This window comes from Bombina bombina, chromosome 2 (genome assembly GCF_027579735.1).
Source record: "Bombina bombina isolate aBomBom1 chromosome 2, aBomBom1.pri, whole genome shotgun sequence".
NCBI classification, from domain to species: domain Eukaryota; kingdom Metazoa; phylum Chordata; class Amphibia; order Anura; family Bombinatoridae; genus Bombina; species Bombina bombina.
The window spans coordinates 446,546,262-446,570,428 of record NC_069500.1 but is presented as its reverse complement, the minus strand read 5'-3'; the positions used below and the strand labels follow the sequence as shown (position 1 = coordinate 446,570,428).

Sequence of the window (24,167 nt, the reverse complement as noted above, 5' to 3'; positions counted from 1 at the left end):
CCTTTAATTTGTTCCCAATGATCTACTTTACCTGCTGGAGTGTATTAAATTGTTTACAAGTAGTTCCTTTACCCTTATATTGGCATTTGAAATTGTTGATTTAGCATGTGGTATCCCCACCTATTCTGAAAGTTTGTGGCCGCGCGTACCAGCTATAGATAAGCTTTGTAAACACAGCCAGTAGAAGAAATTACACTCACAGTGGGTTATAGATGAGATAAGGTAATAAAATGTTGATTTTCCATTGTTCTCTCAAAGTACTGGTGATTGTTTTAAGGACAGATATAAGATAAAGAAGCAGGTATATGTGCACAATGTGATACAGTAATGAGATCTAAATATACCTACAAGCTCAACCCATTTTATTAGGTTGTGGCTTCAAAACACAAAATCAGAGCTTTAATATACACAAATAAGCCTTAAAAAGCTCATTTTCATGCTTTTTTTACCAACTACAGAGTAAAAAATGTAATTGTAAACGCATTAAGGGAAAAACTATTTTACAGTATACTGTCCCTTTAATGAAAAAGTAGTTTCAGGTTTTTACTAAATAGTATTCAATCTGTTAAAAGGACATGAAACCCAAAAATGTTTCTTCCATGATTCAGATAGACCATACAATTTTAAACAACTGTCCAATGTTCTTCCATTATCAATTATATAATAGAAGTAAATTGGAAAGTTGTTTAAAATTGTATGCTCTCTCTGATTCATAAAAGAACATTTTTTTAATTTGATGTCCCTTTAAGCAATTTTAAACAAATCTTATGCTTTGACCCACTTACAGAACTAGTTTGTTTCCATTCTGTACAAAATTTAGACCACTTTATATATTTCCCTTAATTTACACAAGCTTTTAATCGATTTTTTCTCAATTTATAAGAGTTAGACTGTTTTATATTTTGTTTTTCCTTAAAGGGACACTGTACCCAAAAAATTTCTTTCGTGATTCAGATTGAGCATGAAATTTTAAGCAACTTTCTAATTTACTCCTATTATCAAATTTTCTTCATTCTCTTGGTATCTTTATTTGAAATGCAAGAATGTAAGTTTAGATGCCGGCCCATTTTTGGTGAACAACCTGGGTTGTCCTTGCTGATTGGTGGATAAATTCATCCACCAATAAAAAAGTGCTGTCCAGAGTACTGAAACCAAAAAAAAGCTTAGATGCCTTTTTTTTCAAATAATGATAGCAAGAGAACGAAGAAAATTTGATAATAGGAGTAAATTAGAAAGTTGCTTAAAATTGCATGCTCTTTCTTAATTGCAAAAGAAAAAATGTGGGTTCAGTGTCCCTTTAAGCCACATGATCTAGACCGGTATATATATTTGTCTACAAATGTAAGTCCTCTTGTAGAACAGCGCTGCTAACAAAATATATGACATGTTTAATCATGTGTCACAAATCTTTCTCGCAAAAATGAGCACATAGAAGCACATTTTCTGGAAGAGGCAACAAAAGGTCAGGTGTCAGTAAATCTCCATACAATTCCTATCATTGTACTAAATGCAAAAAAGATTACAGCACTATTTCCATTTGAAACAAAAAAAAAAGAAAAAGCACATGGTTCACTGACGCTAGGAATATGGACTGGAAATGCCTCTGAGTGAAAAAGAAATATAAGCATCACTGGATACAGACACCTCAGATGGTGAATGCTCAATTGAGCACTAGGCTTTTTATGGCAGAAATATGTAAGACATGGGATAGATGCATATATATCTTAAGAGGGGCAACTGCTTCCTTTGTACTCTTTATGTGCACTAAAGCATTAGGGAAAAGGGAATAATAAGGATTGCAAATAATTAATCTTCTAGCTCAGGTGAGATACGATATCTCTTGTGCAAAAATAAATTCTTAAAACACTACAAAGCTATAAAATGTAGACAGAACCAGTCTATACTGACATGCTTCCATGATCAGGTCAGAAAATATGTGTGAAATAGTTACTGAGTATAAAAGTATGGTCAGTATGCTTTTATTATTAAATACTATATGCAATGTTTTATGAATGGTAAACTGGAAAGCTTTCCCACTGTGTTCCAAGCATAACAATTAAACAAGTCTCCAGTGAACAAAATATGCTTATAGGTAGTATAGGGAATGGAAGAGATCAAGCATTCTCAATGAATCGACACTTTATCTATAGTTTTCCTCATCTACTCCTTTGTAATCACTTTGTAAATATGAATCCTATGATTTCTGTTTGGAATTAAAAACAAGTCTAATAATTTAATACATGAAGCGTGTCATGATACAATCATGTGGAGTAGTTGATACCTGGATTGGCTACCCCGCAGAGGTGGTATTGTGTTCTCAGCTTGCAAAAGGTTAATGTGAATTGCTTTTTCCTGTGTGTGTGAAAACTGCTTTCAGAAAAGCTGTAAGCTGAAACCCCCCTCCTTAGTAGTGTAACTGTGTGTAGGAATGCAGAACGCTCCTCCCCTTGGAGGCTGATAGTGGGAGCTAAGACTTCTTTCATTGGTTGCATTCGTTGTAAATTATAACCCGGGTGTTGTCTTTGACAAGACAAAGAAAAATTGGTTCAAGTATGCAAGAGAGAGACTTTTTAGTCAGAACTGCCCTTGGGACCAAACCACTAAACATCTGGAATGGCAGCTCTCCACATATCTAAAGGAACTTGGTAATAAGTTAAAGATTGTGTGTAATTATTTTCATGTCCCATTTTCTTTTTAAAGAACTGTAGCTTTGCATTTGTATGTTATTTTGAATGTCTTTATAATTTTGCACTGTGTAACCTGTATTGATATTTTTGTTATTAAACACATAGAAAATCCTATTCTGTCTTTTGGGCTCTAATATCCGAATTCACACTCCTGTTGAGACAAGGTTAAAGGCACGTTACCCAATTGTTAAATAGTGTGAGTTTTTAGGGGTTCCCCAAAACTCCCCTTTAATTTAAATGTTTTGGTGGTGGCAGCAGGGAAATTGTTAATTAGAGCAGTGTGGACAAGGTTTGGGGGCTAATGTGGTGTCTCTTTTAAGGTCCTTTTGCAGAGTGGCAAGGATAAGGGAACCAGAGCTGTGTGCCATTAACCCCTTCATGCTCACACCCCTCTATTGTGACGCTGAGAAGGTTTGATTCATCACAAAGCGTTACATTAGGTTATCTGGTGAAAATGTTTTTGGAATATTAAACATAAGACTTTGTTAAAGGGACACTGAACCCAAAAAATTTTATTTCGTGATTCAGAGAGAGCATGCAATTTTAAGCAACTTTCTAATTTACTCCTATTATCAAATTTTCTTCATTCTCTTGGTATCTTTATTTGAAAAGCAAGAATGTAAGTTTAGATGCCGGCCCATTTTTGGTGAACAACCTGGGTTGTTCTTGCTGATAGGTGGATACATTCACCCACCAATACACAAGTGATGTCCAGGGTACTGAACCAAAAAAATTGCTGGCTCCTTAGCTTACATGCCTTTTTTTCAAATAATAATAGCAAGAGAACGTAGAAAATGTGATAATAGGAGTAAATTAGAAAGTTGCTTAAAATTGCATGCTCTATCAGAAAGAAAAAATGTGGGTTCAGTGTCCCTTTAAACCAATTCTAGGAAAGTTTGAAACATTAATTAGTGACTATCTCAATCCCTCAATGATAACAATTTCAGGTCAATAATGTGTCTAGTATTTTAACTGACCTCTCATAGGTGATTTCATTGCTGCCTCCACCATGCCAAGCAAAAGCTGCAAACTCTTGGGATCCTGAGCCAATCCGGAGGCAAATGCAGCCAGCGCATCTGCATGGCGACCGAGATATTGAAGGGCAACACCCTGTCTGAAGTATGCCTGAAAATGACAAGAAGGAAAATCATTACAATTACAATTTTAAGTTTACATTTTCTAAATGACAAATTTAATTATTTTTATATATATATATATATATATATATATATATATATATATATATATATATATATATATATATATATATTAGATCATATTAGATTGGTAGATCATTGATAGATAGATAGATAGATAGATGATAGATAGAAAATAAATAATAAAGTATTAGTTTATAATTGTAAATTTAATTATACTAAGGAGTGTCATAAATCTTTTTTTCTAAAGTAAAGTATATCATCATATTTACACAATGTGGTTTCTTCTTTCTAAATAACTGTATTCATACTGCATATAATCTTGTATATCTTAATACGTGCTATTTTTCAAAGTTGCTTTATTTAAATGTCTTTCCTCAAAGCACACTGCCTTATCTATATTTGTTTTTATTTGGTGATTTTGACATAAAACATAATTTTTTCCTATTAGTTCTCAACTGTTCATCCTTGACCTTATCTTTCTCGTCTTTGATTGTTTGTGCTAAGGTCAGTGACAAATATCTACTATAATAGTGGTCTCAAATGCTAGTCCCTTGGTACCCAGCTAACAACAGTATCTACTCGCACAAATATTCTTTCAGTATCACCAAATTTAATTTCCCATTTATCACATCCCAACCAGTCAATAATATATATTTATTTTTGTCTTATCAAAGACCGCAGTGACAGCTACAAAGATGAGTTTTATTATCAACAGAATAGTCGCAGATTCATTAGATGCCATCAACCTATTGTTAAATTAAATTGAGTGACATCATAATAGTCTTCTCTTTTCATGCTCTTAATTAATATGTTGCCTAAAATATCTTGCTGCTGTTACCCTGTCTTACTTATGAATGGCATGTTTGTTCCTTAGATTGGCAGCTCAAATTACAGATCTAATATTTACTTATTGTATACCAGGCATTAAAAAAAAAACTACCAAATCAATACAATGAACACAACAAGTAATACATCATCTAATCCCAAGACAAAATGTTTTTTATTTGCTCGGCTCAGAAATCACATTAAAATCATTGTTAATCAAACTGTTACTGATTCATTTGTTGACATTTAATTCCCAATAAATCAGAAAACATATATGCTATTACTCATCTATAACAACGTTTTAATGAACGGTGCATACAGAAAAAAGGGTTGTTTATTTGAAAGATTCTTATATCTTTCCTGCAGTCTTCCAATAGATTAACATATCAGCAGAGAATTAATACAGATAAAGTATCCACTGTGCACAATATTAAACAAAGTGTGGCAAAGTATTTTTAACAAAAATGTTGCAGTTGAGGTAAACTCTGATGGAGCGGAGGAAGCGCTATACTGTTATGGTAATTTCAAGTAAAACTCTTAGTAGCGCTACTCACATATTACTGAGCTACTATAGATAAGCGCTCAATGAGTCACCTAGGTGTAAAAGGGGGTTCCAATTTATTTGAAACAAATTAAAGGGATTATAAGCGCAATCATTCTGGGGTTATATGGTACTTAAACAACCTTAGACTTGTGTACACCACATAGGGCTAATATTACATATCAGCAGAGTCTGAACGTTATTAGAACAGATTGATGCCTTGTTGGTTACAATTATTTTCCTTATTTGGAGGAGCCAATCTGGACTTGTGCATGAGGAAGACAACCTTGCCGTTGTCATTATATTACCAAAATGTCAATTGTTTGGCTTCAGCATAAATGATAAGATAAAAAACTGCAAATTGGGGAGAGTTATGTGTCAAAGTTAGTCTTGTGAAGCCTGTCATGTGGTATTTTAGTTTTCAGGATTAGAAAATTCATCATTTTCAGACTTAAATTACATGAAAAGGGAGCAAAATAAATAATGAAAAAATATTGCAGAGTTGTTTTACTGTTCATAATTAAGCATTTTATATTGCAATCTCAGTGTGTTTACTGTCCCTTTACATTCATATTGAATTTGTTGAAGGGCATAATTGAGGGGGGGGGGGGATGATGAGAGAGAACATTCAATTTTGGCCATCACATCATTTGGTTAAGAAAAAAATATACAAGTATTTTTTTTTTTCAAATTCATCTGATGTTTTAGATGACTGTCCTAATAAATAGATTGTGTATTAAATTCTAGATTCAAAGGCCAAATACAGATGTAATGAGAAAATATTAAAAAATCTGATGCATTTTCTTCACATGCTCTGTATTTTTAATATATCTTTAAATCATTTTAAATGTGTACATTTTTATTCTATGGAATCGACCCAGGTTATCAGTGCACATATTTGTTGAACAGCCTAAATCAGTATATTTGTCCTTTGACATTGATACATAAACATACCAAGTTCCCCAGATAAGAGTGTTATGGGGCACTAAAGCAATGACCTACATCACCTGCTTATTGATGACAGAAATTGGAAGGCTGCAACATTCCCACAAGCACTGCCTGGCTCAAATAAGTATCATATAGGTCATGTTTACTACTGTTTTGTGCAAGACTCATTAAGAATGTAGAGGAAGAATCTGTATCTAGAAGTGCACAACAAAGAGGTGCCTTATACATACAAAATGTTGACCATAGCAAAAGGAGTCTTTGTTCAATTTAAAAGGCTTTTGAATCCTTTATTTAAGACTCTGTATTCAAAAAGAAAACCTTGTGGGTCTGCAAAATTATTTCATTTGATTTTGAATTTACATAGAGAAGATGTGAGCAGAAAATACACTGGGATCTACTCATTTTCACTAACAAGTAAACAACTTTCCAATTTACTTTTATCATCACATTTAGGTTGTGTTCTTGTTATTCTTTTTTGAAGCATAACCCTAGCTAGGCTGATAGAAGCTTAGGAGCGTGCATGTGTCTTTAGCAGTCTATGGCAGCAGTATTTGCAACATTGTCTAACACTGCAATAAACAATGTTGCTAACACTGCTGCCAGATAGCTAAAGACATGTGCACACTCCTGAGCTCACCTAGATTTACTCTTTAACATAGGATACCAAAAGAACTAAGCAAAATTGATAATAGAAGTAAATTGGGAAGTTGTTTAAAATGTCATACTCTATCTAGTCCAATTACATTTAATTTCGACTTTACTGTTCCTTTTAAATGCGGATTTTTTTAAATCTGAAGCTAACAGGAAGTCTGTGTATAACAAGTACTTAAAGGGACATTATACAACTCTTGCTTTTGTGTAGGAATTGAGCAGTGCCCCACACTCCTATAGATGCCAAAAAGCAGCATCTGTAACCTAGGTTTTCAAAATGCTGTAAATGGCCTAAATCAGCTACATGATTTGCAGCAGGTTGCATTGCTTTCTGCCCTTTCTAGGGATTATGGGACAAGAAAGTTTTATACATAAGCAAACCGTGTTTAATGTCCTTTTAACACTGATTACTCACTGGCTGATAAGCAGAGAGCTCACTTTTCTCAGTGACGTTTCTCACAAGCATAATTTTTTTTTTTTGACTAAAGGAATATGGTTTCCATAATAAAAACATTTTAAAATGTCCACATTGAGATGCAGCACAGAAGAAAAACATACTGTACTGTCTCTTTAAACATTTTGAATCAAAATACTGTACAGGGGTTACAATAAAGACAAGAAAAACAGAATTAACCAGAAGGATCATAGTGATATGGTCCCCAGATAGCTTAAAGTCTAATAAATTTGTTAATTCCTAATTAGAAAATATGCACAGATGTTACCATATTAAATTAACGTTACATGTTAATTACTTTTATAATCTGAAACAGTGCAAAACAGAATTGTAGTAGCACTGACCTAAATTAACTACACAGAAATACTAATACTACATCTGGGTTTAGGAAAGGGATCTATTATCTAACATTCTGTTGTTCGAAAACGAACAAAGAAAGCACGACATTACTTGAAATCAGAGGTGACAAGGCAAATTTGTGAACATAAATATCTAATCTGTTTTCTATTAGCAAACAGTGATTGTAGGTCAATTTCTAATTAATTGAATGCAAGTCAAATTTATTCCATTAACCATGACTTCCATTGTGCTATTACTGACCCAACATTGCATCTGTACTGAGAGCAGGCCGGTAAATTACATTTGTCCTCCTTTAAAACAAACAAGCTGAACCAAATTTGCAGCTAAACAGATGGGCGTAAATCAAATATGACAACTAATGAAAAGTGATGTGTTATTTGACCTGTGACACAAATTGTGACACTTACCATACTGAGCTGTTATTAAATTACATCAAACATACAATATCATATTCCAAGTGATGAGCGGACATGCTAATTTTTCTTTTAGTATTCCAACTGCCTGCAGCACAAGCCAAGTAACAAGACTCTGGCACAAAATGTCTACTTTATTTAAGTAGATTTACGACCCTATTTATCTCTGGCATTTACACATTGGAAGGCCAAAGAGCTATATTTTGTTTTTTCTTTAAATGTTGTTTTAAGACAATGTGGTCATCTCTGTATGTGTTTGCACTACAAAAATTTCTGTATTGATGAAAAATTCTATTTTAAATCATCTGAAAATGTAGAGGGACATGGAATCCAAATATAAACTTTTATTGTTCAAAACATTCAATTTTTAAACAACTTTCCAATTTACCTCTGTTATCTAATTTGCTTCATTCTCTGGTATTTTTGGTTAAAAAAAATCATACCTAGGCAGGCTCAGGAGCAACAATGAAACTCAGTCCCATTCCATGACATAATACTGAGGTAAGTTCAAGAGTGTGCAGCTATATTAAGCACTAGAGATGCCTGAAGAAACAGCTAGTTGTAAGCTGAGAAACGCGTTGCAATCTGTTGCTTTTACCATTTTACCATTTGGGGTAATGTACATACCCAATAGTTTTTAATATTGTTTTTAATAAAAAGTATGTTTAATAACATGGAAGCCTGAGCTTTATTGGATTGATCCCTGGCACACCTGGGCCACTACATCCTCTCAAGGATCAGTTTTGCTGGGAAACTGTTAAGATCTCAGCCTGCGTCACTTAGCACATATGGTGCTGCTTTACTTGTGAGTATATTTTCACTCCTTGTTATTTGATATCGATGATTGCTGCTGAAGTATTACACTAGGAGGCGCCTTCTTTTTGTGATCCTTACTCACAGATAACTTGGATTCATCGTTGTTTTAAATGAAAAGAGCTGCCGTCATCACAACCTTCATTTTTTGCTGGAATACAAGTTTACCAGTACAGAGGACTGGAACTGAGTCAGATCCCTGACACACAACAATTTCCTATAAAGACTCAGGTAAGACTTTTACTTTTCTGTGCACATTTTTTGTGTCATTGTGCACCTTACATTTATCTTTTTTATGGGTATATATATTATTATTATTATTATCGGTTATTTGTAGAGCGCCAACAGATTCCGCAGCGCTAGAGCAGGCCGATTATATATATATATAATCAGCATATATATATATATATATGTCATATGAACTTGCATATTTAATGTGATAAACCTATTCTGTGGGACAATATACATATTATATATTAGGTTTGACTAGTCAAGCGCCCCCTAGAGTTGGACACGAGTGTGTTACCGACAGTTTATATTAAGCACTATGTGGTAGCAGCAATGTTATACCAGCAATCTGTAGAGAGAGGCTGCATAAGGCAGTGCTAAGTAAAAGCAGGAAAAACTGCCATGTTTACTAGCTCTGTTTACCTAAAAGTACCTGAAAGTGCTGCACTCTAAAGCTTGCTATAAAGGTTGCTTTTAAAACTTTTCTATACTTTAGTATGCCCCATAGAAAGAGGTCAAGGGGTAGATTTATTAAGCAGTAGATGCTGCTTTCTATGCCCATCGTTTCTGAAATGGAAGTTAAGATGCAGCGGTCGCAAGACCACTGTTCCTTAACTTCTCTGCCACCTTTTAGGTGGGGGACGGCAATCATCCCGATCCAATGCGATCAGGATGATTGACACCCCCTGCAAGCGGCCGATTGGCCGCAAATGTGCAGAGGGTGGCATTGCATTTCCCAGCGATTCATGTCTGCTCGACCTTTAATAAATCTACCCCCAAGTGTCAACTAAGGAAACCAATACAAAGAGGTTTGTTTCTTCAACAAAAACATACCATGGGAACTAAGCAAATTTAATAACAAAAGTAAATTGGAAACTTTTTAAAAATTGTATGCTCTGTCTGAATCACAAAATAATATTTTTGGGTTTCATATCCCTTTAAACAGATAGTTAAAGTCCTACTTAGAGAACTGCTGGTTCTGAGAAACCAAGAAACATCTGGTGAACCAATCACTAAATAAAGATTGATCACATGCTCCAATACTTCCCACAAACCAATGAATTTATTGCAAAAATGCATCTAAAGAAATTCTTTCCACTTTTATTTCCTTTTAACATATGAAATCACTTTGAAAACTAAAAAATGAATTGACTTAAAAGTCTTTCGCAAATTAATTCTTGAATAAATTAAATATAACAAGAATCTGACCTTTTACACGCCATGAATTAAATATAACATGTAGATTAAATCCTATGGTACGTGAATAATATTTGCATATCATTATTAATATGTGCTAGAGGCAGCAAAAAGACATTACTTGTTTTGACAAAATGACCAAAATCCTGGGGTTCTGTCACATTACATAGCTAATACTTTCTGCATACTTCCTCCTGCTCGTCAATATCCATCAATAAAGCTGTGAGCATTGTCATCCAGTAAAACAATAGATACTTTAGTATCAGTTGTGCCACTGACGGTATTTTCTGCTAATTTCTATTTTCATTTAAACAATGTCAACAATTTGTTTTGTGAAAACATACATTTTTTTATTTTGAATTACTGCACATTCCTATCAGTAAATATGTTTTATTTAAAGGGACATAAAACGCAAAGGCAAATGCTCTTGTGTGCCAGAGTATTTTATTATTGTATTACTGCTGGCATATAACTTTGTGTTTAACAACTGCAAAGAGGTAGAACACATTTAAAGTCAGCTACAAAGAAGCAATGCATTACGGGACCTAAATGAACACATCTGTCTTGCTCAGGACTAGCAGTGTGGGGATTAAACACATAGGGCTCTATTTAACAAGCTCTGTATGGAGCTTGATGGCCCCTGACACGCCAGAAACAGCAGTTATGAAGCAGCGGTCACAAAGATCGAGTACGATCGGGTTGATTGGCCGCAAGTCTGCAGGGGGCGGCGTTGCATCAGCAGCTCTTGTGAGCTGCTGGTGCAATGCTGAATACGGCGAGCGTATTGCTCGCCGTATTCAGCGAGGTCTGGCGGACCTGATCTGCACTGTCGGATCAGGTCCGCCAGACCTTGATAATTATGGGCCACAGGGGTAGATTTATTATGCAGCGGATGTTGCAATCTACTCTGATAGTTTCAGGTCCGCCTGAAACTGAATTTAAGAAGCAGTGGTTGTAAGACCGCTGCTCCTTAACTTATTCATCACCTTTTAGGAATGATTGACACCCCCTGCTAGCGGCCAATTGGCTGCGACTGTGCAGGGGGCGGCATTGCACAAGCATTTCACCAGAAATGCTTGTGCAATGTTAAATTCTGACAGCATATGCTGTTGGAATTTGGCGAGGTCGAGCGGACATGATTCGCTACAGTGAATCATGTCCACTCGACCTTTAATAAATCTACCCCATAGCATTACAGCATTGCTAGTGTTAAATTGCCAGATTAGAACATGTCATTTTAACACTATAATGGCCCTTTAAGATAAATGAATATTAAATGCAAAGCACTGTTCATTCACTTTTGATCTTCTAGTTAATTAGACTCCAAGATATCTCAGTATTACTCCATTGTATGGGAGGCAACTAGATACTGTAAGTGGAAAATGCTGGAACAATATAATATTAAATGTACTATTTATTTGCAGTGAGTGACCAACACCATGTAACTAAAAGGTTAATTTCATATGGAATTTAAAATGAACATCCAACTAAGGGCCATATTACAAGTGGCGCACTAATGTGGATGTGGATGCGACTATCAATATTGCGACAATGCTAATGCGCATATTACAAGTTGAAAGAAAAAGGTTGCACTCAAGCACAAACAAAATCTGTGATAAAAGAATTAGTGCGACTGGAGACCTAGGGGTCGATTTATGAAGCAGCGGGTGAAATACTTGTGCAATGATAAATTATGTCCGGATCATGTCTGCTCGCACTTTGATAATTCGGCCCCCTAGCATAAACTGAATGGAATAAAAGGGATACAAAATGTTTTCACAAAACACATCTAAAACATATCTAAATAAATTATTTCACTCATATATACAAAAAATATCAAGTAAATACTAATAAAAATACTTTATAAGGGTTACATGTGACAAGGTGTCTGACTGGAAAGGACTCCAATGTGTGTGGATGTATATATATATATATATATATATATATATATTGCAAATTAATGCACTCTCAGGACTTCTTTGTAGTGTGTCAAAAAACAAAATGTATTGACGTTTCCCGCTCTCTGCAGATTTGTGGCCAATCAGCCGCTAGCAGCAGTTGTCAATCAGCCCAATAGTATAGGACCGGGTGGGTTGACGTCCGCAGCCTCAGAGCAGGCGGCCAAGTTATGGAGCAGTGGTCTTTAGACCGCTGCTTTATAACTACTGTTTCCGGGGAGCCTGAAGGGAAACAGGGGCATCAAGCTCCATTCGGATTTTGATCATTCGGCCCCAAATAGTGTATATATATATATATATATATATATATATATATATATACCTACACTTTTAAACTCTTTCCAGTCAACTACCTTTAAACATGAAATATAATTTGAAATAGATTTTTATACTTTTAATGCGTTTTGAATAGACATACGTTACATTCCATTATTTTGAAAGTAAATATTCTTTATATTTTTAAATAGTTATTTCTATACATATCTGTATATACAGTATATAAAAATATATATATAAAAAGAAAAATTTCTTCTATGTAAAGAACATTGGAATGTAAAGTATTTATTACTCACTTCTGGGTTTAGTGATGTTGGTCTAGTGCGATGTCAGGTTACTGCACAATCTATTGTTTATTTTTTTAGTAGCGTGCCCCATAGAAGTCTATAAAGAGAAGTTAGCGTAGTCACAATATACAAACTCCTAAAGTTAGTGTGCCAGATCTTTCACCTGCGCGCTAACTTTTTACTTTCAATCTGTAATATGCACGCAAACCGACCATGTTAAAATTTTATTTTGAGCGCAGTTAGTGCGAGAGTGATAAAAATAGTTTGCACTACAAAGTGGGACAACAATACATTATCACATTATTACTTCACTTGCTGACATTGTTGTTTAATGACAAAACTCCCACTCAATACTTTCCTTATTTGGAGGAAGCAATCCGAACATTGCAAAGGTTGTCCTGTTTTTTTCACTATGTATGATTAAACAATCTATATTACAATCACACGTATTTCATGCATTCTAGATTAAAAAGTGCTCTAAACTTCTCCGTGGATATTTCTTAAATTGATGTCATAAGTAGAGCAAAACTGGCATAAAGCTATTTTATACAACGACATAACAGCAAAATATGATTCAAGATGGGCAAAGAAATTTAAAGCAGTATTGGCAAAAAAAAAAACCTTATGAAACATTTTGTTCTATTTTTGCTCTAAGGGCCAAGAAAAAAAAGTGGAAGCTATGAGTTACAAGATATACAAATGATGAAATGCACCTTTTTTGTGCCGTTAAATGCATCTCTTGCTACTTTCAGGCACAAATCTGTCAAACACACAAATATGGATAAATATGCTGCAGAGATATATCCTGATATTGAGTATAAACCAAAGTGCATCTGAACAAGTTTTCTCATAACCAGACCTCAGAAAAGTTTATTCACATCAAGAAGAAGTTAAACTCTAAATATGATCCAGAAACTCTTATTAATATTTAATGTACAGAAAAGGATATCACTCAAATTAATCAGGAGAATGTAACACTGATGAAATATGAATGCAGCCAAAAGCTGTCTGGTCGTTTGTTGCAGTAACAGTAATTGGCTGAATTATTACTGTAGAATTATCTATATTTTTAGTGAATTTTAGCTGCACTGCACTATTAGGCAATACTTTCTCACTGTGCCACTTGCGCACCCCTGTCCCTTCCACACCCAATTATGTTCACAAAAATACAAACAAATACATACCTATCTAGCATGGGTGGGAATAAGGGCTCCAGGTGTTTTATTTCTGCAATGAATCTTTATACTGGTACTTTCTAACATTTCTAGGATATATATATATATATATATATATATATATATATATATATATATATATATATATATATAGAGAGAGAGAGAGAGAGAGAGAGAGAGAGGAGAGACAGAGAGAAGAGAGAGGTGAGAGAGAGGAGAGGAGGAGAAAAAAGAAAGTGGCCTATATATCAAGCTCCGTATGAAGCTTGATGCTCCGTGTTTCTGGCGAGCCTTCAGGCTCGCCAGAAACACAAGTTATGAAGCAGCGATCTAAAGACCACTGCTCCATAACCTGTCCGCCTGCTCTGATGCTGCAGACAGACATCGCCGAAAATCAACCCGATCCAATACGATCGAGTTGATTGACACCTCCTGCTAGCGGCCGCAAACCTGCAGGGGGCGGTATTGCATCACCAGTTCACCAGAACTGCTGGTGCAATGATAAATGCTGAGAGCGTATGCTGTCGGCATTTATCAATATGCAGCGGACATGATCCGCAATATTGGATCATGTCCACTCACATCATGATAAATAGGCCCCAAAGAGTGAGAGAAAGAGAGAATGAATATAAGATGACATTCATTTTTTATCCTCAGCTAGGCCTTTATTGAGGTTCAATGTGACTATATGAAGATCCATATGGATACCTTTGGCACCGGTATAAGCTGCACATCCTGCATCCATAGTAGTTACACCTATGTTGCCACTGCACAGGAGCCAAAATACAAAATATTATAATTTACACTGCTCTCCATAGAAAATGTTGCCAGCAGATTGGCATTATGAAGTAGCCAATAGGGAGCAATGAAATACTTTGCAATATTTTAATATTTTCTGTTATTTATTGTTGCTTAAGCTAGCTAAAGCACAATAAAATTGCATAATTTAATATAAATTGATTTAAATATAATGTGTGCAACAAACATTGAAAAAATATTAATATTAGCTAATGTTAGTTTAATATGGGTTTACCTTTTAGCCTGGGGGTCACCAAAATCAAACAAATGGTGTGTGGCCATTAAACGGACACTGCTTTAGCACACTGATTTCAATAAATCTTTATGTTCTTTATCAAGCTGCTTAAAATATTTTTATGCAGGTAAACTTAGCACCTATATGACAATACTCATATGTTGGTTTAACCTCATTGAAGTTCCCATAAAGAGACACTGCAACCAGTGATATCAGTCAATTACTTTTCATATACAGTAAAAAAAATATCCCCTGCAGCAAACATCTTGAACTTTAGAGATATATGCAGGGTTAGAAATTTTCAGTTGCCCAGGGCTAGTGAAATATTGAAGAAGAAGAGTAAGATAAAAGTATTTTCAATAAGTTTAATACTAGCTGTTGCCTGTGGCTTCGCTCACGTGGATTTTGTGATTTAGTATAATTGTTTTTAAAAGAAACATGAGTTTTTTGTCCTGTGCGTCCAGGAATTTTTTAGTGTTATAATTACAAACAGAAAATGAGACAGACAAAACGCGACCACTCGCAATGACGTGTGTGATCACGTGTGTGCCCGTTCAGCACATTAAAAATATGTTATTACCCCCCAACTGTCCCGATTTTCGCGGGACAGTCCCGATTTTAGGGGTCTGTCCCCCTGTCCCAGGTTGCTAGCCATCTGTCCCGATTTGCCCCAGGCATTTAAAAAAAAAAAAAAAAAAATTTAAATTCTGTTGGGCCCATACTCAGAAGCAGCTGGCTTTGCTCTCACAGGGTTAGATACCTGTTAGATTCCCTGTGGAAAAGGAATGGTGTGTGGGTTAAGCAGAAGTAAGAAGGCTGTATACACTCTGACCACGGGTAATGGTGACCTCTCTAACCTACCTCTGGTAGTGATAATGTCTAACCCCTGGTGATAATACTAGCATGCCTTCAGTTTTATACAATGAGCAGTGCTAATACCAGGGTAACGAACAGTGGCAGCCCTAGACTGCCAGCTAATGTGCTTGCCAACCCCAGGACCCCATACAATGAATTACAAATACCCATATATTATGTAGTGTGTGTGTCTATCTGTATCCATAACTGTGTGTGTGTATCTGTATGTATAAGTTTATGCTATTTAGTGTGTGTTTGTGTCTGCATGTATAAATGTAAGCTATGTAGTGTGTGTATGTGTATGTGCATGTATAAGTGTATGCTATGTAGTGTGTGTGTGTGTCTGCATGTATAAGTTTATACTATGTAGTGTCTGTGTATCTGCATGTATAAGTGTATGCTGCATGTATAAGTGTATGCTATGTAATGTGTCTGTGTGTGTGTGTGTGTATCTGCATGAATAAGTGCTATGTAGTGTGTGTGTGTATCTTCATGTGTAAGTGTATGCTATGTAGTGTGTGTGTATCTGCATGTGTAAGTGTATGCTATGTAGTGTGTGTGTATCTGCATGTATAAGTGTATACTATGTATTGTCTGTGTATCTGCCTGTATATGTGTATGCTATGTAGTGTGTGTGTATCTGCATGTGTAAGTGTATGCTATGTAGTGTGTGTGTATCTGCATGTATAAGTGTATGCTATGTAGTGTGTGTGTATCTGCATGTGTAAGTGTATGCTATGTAGTGCATTTTTGCTGACTTTAAAGGCCAGAATTTAGAATATTAATGGGGAATGCAGAGAGCAGTTTTAAAGAATTTATTATTAAATGTCCAATTAAGATAAAAATATTTAGCAATGTCTTTGCAAAGGAAAATTAAATACATAGCTCACTAGCTCACATAGCCATACCAGTGGTTTGAGCTTGTGTTTGAATTGCTGCTTAAAGGGACAGTCAACACCAGAATTTTTGTTGTTTAAAAAGATAGATAATCCCTTTATTACCCATTCCCCAGTTTTGCAAAAACAACACTGTTATATTAATATACTTTTTACTTCTGTGACTAAATTGTATCTAAGCATCTTCTGACCGCCCCTAATCACATGAATTTTAGTTATTATCTATTGACTTGCATTTTAACCAATTAGTGCAGTGTCTGCCACTAGCCACGGGCGTGATCACAATGCTATCTATATGGCCTACATGAGCTTGCTCTTCCCTGCTGTGAAAAGTAAATAAAATAGAGGTGGCCTTCAAGGGCTTAAAAATTATCATATGAGCCTTCCTAGGTTTGCTTTCAACTAGAATACCAAGAGAACAAAGCAAAATAGTTGATAAAAGTAAATTGGAAAGTTGTTTAAAATGACATGCCCTATTTGAAAAATGAAAGTTTTTTTTTTAATTGACTGTCCCTTTAAGTGTATTAAAATCTATGACGTTATTTAGAATTTTATTTATATTACTTTGGTCTTATGATTTTTTAAGCCCCGCCCACCACATTTCAATTTTTATTGCCGGGGGGGGGGGGGGGTCCCTCTTTTGAATTTTGAAATGTTGGGAGGTATACTCTGTTTACAATTACTTTAATATTAAATTGTAATTATATATTATGACTCAACTTTCAGATGTGAAAAGAAAGAGTATTAATTTTTTTTGTGATATCCATATCTTGAGAACTACTGACGCTAGGAGCAATAAATTTGCCATGTAAACTTATTTTACAATGAAGATTTTAAATTATAATTTTGACTTTTGCAACATCTTCAGTTTTTGAAATATCAGTATCCACATAAATCACCCCACTCTTTTCATCCCCCCTTAAGTTGATTTTTGGGAAATGGTTAAACACGTGCTTCTTTATTTTTAAAGGAGAATTTAAATACCAATTTTAATGTCTGTAACATGTTTGGGTTTTGAAATATAGGTATCCTCATAAATCAACCCCCTTTTTAGCCCCCCTTTTGCTAGTGTTATCCATATCTTGAGAACTACTGACGTTAGGAGCAAGACATTTGGCATGTAAACCTACTTTGTAATAAAGATTTTAAATTATAATTTTTACTTTTTTAACATCTTCAGTTTTTGAGATATATGTATCTGCATAAATCACCCCCCACCTTTTGACCCCCCCCCCCTTAAGTGGATTTTGGGGAAATGGCAAAAACACTTTTTTTTAAATTATTTTTAAAGGAGAATCTAAATACCAATTTTCACATCTGTAATATGTTTGGGTTTTGAGATATAGGTATCCTCATAAAAAAATCACCCCACTTTTTCACCCCCTTAGGGACTTAATTTCCAAAAATCCTTCCTTAGTGGGTGCCTACGTCATAAAAACATTGTTCAAAATGTCACGTTCCTAGGTTAAACGGTTTGAGCTGGGTGTTGATGAGTCAGTCAGGACTTCTTTTTATATATATAGATTGAGTGGATTAGTATGTTTGTTTTACACAACTGGATCAACAAAGATATATTTTTCACTTTTGGATATGTATACAGGCTATTTGTACACTGAACAGTTTCTCAGCTGTGGAGTTCATAATACACACATTCCAGGCATCACTCATTTTCATGGGTATGAAAAAAACACAACATATTCAATGAGGCAGAGAACAGAGCAGATTGTCATCAGTGTTTAGTTAATGTCTGGTTTCCGAGTAAAAGTTTACAGCACTTCAGGAAAAGGGACATTTCTGGTTTAGAAGGGACCTTAAGTTAGGAGAACGGCAACCAGACATGTTTTGGACTTCCCATGTCCTCTCTCACACTGCTGGCTCTCCTGACTAGGAAATCTGTTATTAAACTGTGATTAGCAAAGTATATATATAATATTAGCAATTAATCATTACATTGCAAAACATCTGCATGCATAATACATTTTTAAAAGCAATTAAAGCTGGTATTATGCAAACAAAATTCACAATGCTTTGCAGGAACATAACTCTTAAAAAGCATTGAGTATATTTATATTATCTACTTTGGTGTGGCCAATTAGGACAATTTATCAAACTGTGAAAGCAGGTTTGGGGAACTGGCGTTTCAGGCTCACATGAAACGAAAGTTAAGTAGCAGCAGTCTTAAGACCGCTGCTGCATAACCTGTTTGCCACCTAAAATGTGGCGGATTTAATTGCCCCCAATCCGGATAATTGACAGCCCCTGCTATGCCCCCAATCCGGATAATTGACAGCCCCTGCTAGCCGACGATTGCCAGTGAGCAGGGGGCGGCATTGCACAAGCATTGTCAAATGTGGACAGTGTATGCTGTCTGCTTGTAGCTAGGTCCGGCGGACATGAATCCCGGTAACAACCAACCTATGATAAATAAAGCCCAATGTGTACACTGTTATTGAGTCAGACTTCTGCAGGATGCACTCCAGCCTTTTCCTAGGTCTTTGGAAATAGGGGTTAAATTACAGGAAATGTGGGTAAAATGAATAATGCTAGTACATTGGAAAGATTTTTATTAGTAAGCATAATTAAACATTTCATGGGGAATTTAATTTTATGTCTAATGACCCTGCAAAGGCTAGAGTTAGCTCTTTAGTGCTTTAATCCAAAATAACCCCTTGGTTGTCAGAGAAAGCAGTGAAGCATTGTTTCTCAGTGTAGCACAGCCATATCCTATAGCCAAGGGATTATGACCCATTCTTCTCAAATACTTAAGTCAGCTGTTCAAACCATATTGTAGTATGCTTCTAGCTGAACTTGAATTAGCCCATAGAAATCTAAGCACATATGCATGAGGCACTGGTATTTGACAACCAATCACTCACATCTTATCTTTCAACATCATTAATATCCAATTCATACTTCACATAAGTGAAATAAATGGCACACCTTTCATTTTGAGAAAATGGTCATAATAGAATTTATATAGTTGTGAAGAATTCATTTTGATGGCATCATAAACAATGTGTGATAGAATTATCAAGCAAAACAGCATTACATTCAAGGCTCATAATTCATTACACTGCAGCAAGGTCTGTCACACAAAATCATTCAGCTTTTATCGGCTTCTGAAGTCACAAGGATTGTTGTACAAACAAGGCAAAAAGAAGGTGAAAGACAAAGCAACCCTAAGACTCAGTTCCTAAATAATTAGGATCAGATAAAAGAATGACCCGGTATATTTTGGCTGTGCCCCATTATGCACTGTGTGTACTTCTTTATCTAATAGAATTTACGCACATCCCTCGTCCTCCTCAGTTCCAACATCACATTCATGTGAGCAGTGGGAAGTGATTACACAGATTAACTTGCTGGAGGGAATATGGTACATGATGCGTTAAATTTAAAATAGAACAAATCCTCTGAAAAGGACAAGAGGGGGTCTAAATATTAAAATATGCAAAAAAAATGCATTCATCAAAGGCAACATCTTTAACCATTTAATGTCCACCTAAGATCTAACAAAACTATCAGTCCCAGAGTCCAGAGAAGATGGCAAATAAATGTTGAGTCTGACATCTAAACACTATGTTAAATCATTTTCAAACCAAAGTAATTTGGGATTAGAAGAGATTCAGTCTGGGTAAAAACAGCACAAAAATTTAGTGCACTCAATAACATTTTAAGAGATGGTGTCAGCGGTGGCTTTGTTCAGATTCTGGGGCATAAATCCCAGAAATTCCAGCAGTTAAAATAAAACACAGTGAACAGAATTTTTGAGCTGAAGAAATTTAAGCAATATGTCCTTTTTTTTATCTAACTGACTTTATGATAAAGATAAAAAGGGGGACAATATTTTAGAAAAAAACATCCTGTCACAACAAGAGATCATGCTTGGATGGATTATGAGGCTGGAGAACAGACAAAGGCTTAATGCAATAAGGAAATGAAAAAATAACTTGGATAGGTAGATGACGGAATATGTAAAAGCTAAGGATGAAATAGTGTCTGAGGTTTAAAATCAGATGGATCAATGGATAGCAGAGTTATTTATATTTAAAACACTTTGTTCCACTAACACCCATAAGAACAAACATCAGACACAATAATACAGTCGCCACATCCTAAATTATCCAGGTTTTCTTTCCATCAGGATACAGCAGATCCATTATAAGTAACCAAGCTGTTAAAAGTATTTGGAATACCTCCTTCAAAGAGAAACTCAAAGACAAAATTTCTGACGTACTAGCTTTAAATCCTCTCTAAAACCACAGTTATGTTAAGAAACATTTTTCTTCTTAAAAAAGAGCCACTACTGCAAGCCTGTGGATCTGATTATAAAGCATGCCGTCACCGGGTGTAATTCGATCGTTTTGCACTCTTCAAAACAAAACATAAAAAAGATCTTGTTTGCGTCATTATTCTCTAGAAGCTGTAGCCACTGAAGTAAAAATAGATCAATGAACAAACATAAAAATAAACATCCCCCGCCCAAAAAAAAAAAAAACATTTATGTTTTCTATTAAAGAGGTAGAATTGGCATCCCCCAAATCCAATTAGTAAAAGTCACGAGTGTGTATATGCTCATGTTCATATTTAGTAGATAATGTGATTCTACACCAGGGTGTAAGTGTCACATGTCTTCTTAGAGTGACAACAAAATTAGACTGAATGTAAATAGATACAGACTTGCTTTTTTAAACATAAGCTATTAAAGGGTCATTAAAGTGATTAGTTGGTTTATATAGTATAACAGAGCAGGAAGTTTTAAACTGAATTATTTCCCTAAAAATATGTTCTAGAGTTCATGAAAGAATAATTCACAAGTGTGCTTGTTGGTAGAGGAGTGAAAACCACCACATTCAAGAGAAGTGCACGCTTTTTTTAAGAGAGGGAAGAATGTCTTAAAGCAGTGGCTACCAAACCTTTTCAGGTTATGGCACATTCGGCAAAGCAAATTTCTGCTGTGTCGAACATTTATTCTTAATGCTGGTGTAAGTAACCATAAATATAATGCCTAAATTACAAGGGGAGCTCAAAAATATTAGCGCTATTATGCATTAACATCTCTCAAGCGCAATTAATAACACTTCTATTTTTGTGCTTATATTACAAGTATAGAGTTATTTTTTGTGGCTCGAGAGATAGTCAAGGGCACGCTAACATCTGCAAGTCAGATATCATGGGTGCACTAAATCCCTCAAGTAATAGACTTCTATGGGGGTGTTCTGGGAAAATGGCAAACTTGTGAAAACAGCAAACTACGTCACTTCCTGTGATGTGGCATCAGCTGTTTCACAAATTTTGGCCGTAATGCGCATGCGTGGTAGTGTCATTACATACCTGGCCGCATACGTCAATTTTAAGAGCCGTGAAATTCCTGGACCCTTTCAAGAGCACATGCGTAGGATTTTGAAATCCGTCAATACCGGCGCTCACGCCACTGCTACAATTATGGGACTTGTATAATTACTGGACCCTTTGTTTTACAGCGCCCCGCTTTGCCAATTTCCATACAATTATATGTATCCCCTTTACAGTGACATGAAACAGCAACAATTATACAATATTTTTTTTATTGTTCAAACTGTTTGTTTGGTTATACAAACATTGTTATGTCACTGTAAAGGGGATACGTATAATTGTATGGCAATTGGCAAAGCGGGGGGTTGTACATCAAAGGGTCCAGGAATTACAGTACACAAGTCCCGAAATTGTAGCAGTGGCGTGAGCGGCGGTATTGACGGATTTCAAAATCCTACGCATGCGCTCTTGAATGGGTCCAGGAATTTCATGGCTCTCAAAATTGTAGCAGTGACGTATGCGGCCAGGTATGTAATGATGCTACCACGCATGTGCATTACCGCCAAAATTTGTGAAACAGCTGATGCCACATCACAGGAAGTGATGTAGTTCGCTGTTTTCACAAGTTCGCCATTTTCCCAGAACAGGGGCAAGCGGTAGCGCTAAGTTGATGGTGTGAAAGTAATGGTGTTCTTCATGTAGTTAGGGCACGCTAAAAAAGTTCTGGACACGTTAAGATGCTTTCTAATCTATTCCATTGTATTTTAGAATTTACACTACATTGGCTATATTCAAATTATTTTACAATATATATTTTTATAGTAAAATTACAAAATTTGACAGCAATGAATATTTAGTGTTGCAATGTCTTTTTAATTTACTTGTTACCATGGACTCATTTGCAAGTGTTTCACCACATGAAAGGCATTGCGCCTCATGTACCCACAACATTTATATTAATCATATATAATTCTAGGTAAGTCTTTAACTCCAAATAATCATAACCAATCATGTAAACTCAAAGAGCTTATGGTACTTGATAACATAATCATTGTTGTGTCACTTGTGGTTGATTGGTGGCTCGTTAGTTTCACATTTGCAGAAACATAAACCAATGCTACATAAATATTATGTTGGTGAAAGTTTTTAAATAAATAGTAAATAGGCAAAAGTGTGCTGTAATTTGCCTGAATTTTTTGTTTTACAATAAAACTTTGGTGACACTCCTCCGGCATAAAGCTGTATTCTACTTTTGAGGGTGGCGGCGTAGCTTCAGGCGAACCTGCCAGGTGAGTAATGCAGACGCCGGGTTCAGACTTCCGGTGCTGTATGATGCACACGCAAATGAGGTCAAAGTTGTGACACGGAGCTCTTGGAGTCACTGAAAGGTGCAGGCACAAGTGGGGACCAAGCCTCCCCGGGATATCCAATGTCAACAAAGAAAGAGGCAGCACTCCAAAGTATTGCAAATAAAAAGGATATTTAATCCAAAGTCAATACAGATACAAACACACACACAGAGGTAGGAGGTAAGAGGGGGGCGTGTCCTTACGCGTTTCGTGCCTCCAGGCACTTAGTCATAGGACTAAGTGCCTGGAGGCACGAAACGCATATGGACACGCCCCCCTCTTACCTCCTACCTCTGTGTGTGTGTTTGTATCTGTATTGACTTTGGATTAAATATCCTTTTTATTTGCAATACTTTGGAGTGCTGCCTCTTTCTTTGTTGACACTGTATTCTACTTTTGTATAGTCCTTAAGCAAAACATGGATGACGATTGGCAGAAATGTATGTATGACGTTCTCACTGACCATGTCCTTCTCAGGAGTGGCAATGCACTGTGCCTGGAAGTACAAATTTATGTTTAATCACAATGAATCACTACACTTAATTTATTACGCTATTGTTTACTTTTTACTTCACTTTGTTACATCGTGAACTGTCATATATATTTATTTCAGTCTGAAGCACCCTGCACCTAGAAAAAAAGGAAATAAGTGATACCTTTGCTCTGCTCATGATTTTCTGCTCTCTTCCTCTCTTGTTTCCTCCTCACAACTACAGGACTTCTCCAGAATGGCCCCTTTTTTGTAGAACTCTCAGCCTCTCTCCAC

At 35.7% G+C, this 24,167-nt stretch overlaps 1 protein-coding gene across 1 annotated transcript in view; it reads right to left on the bottom strand.

The window, feature by feature from the left end:
- The window catches only part of TTC28 (tetratricopeptide repeat domain 28), a 951,873-nt gene that overhangs the window by 470,370 nt on the left and 457,336 nt on the right, over positions 1-24,167 (bottom strand). The window contains exon 3 of the mRNA XM_053702081.1: positions 3,665-3,812. Within this exon, the coding sequence (XP_053558056.1) occupies positions 3,665-3,812 (148 nt within the window). The remainder of the gene's footprint in view (positions 1-3,664; positions 3,813-24,167) is intronic.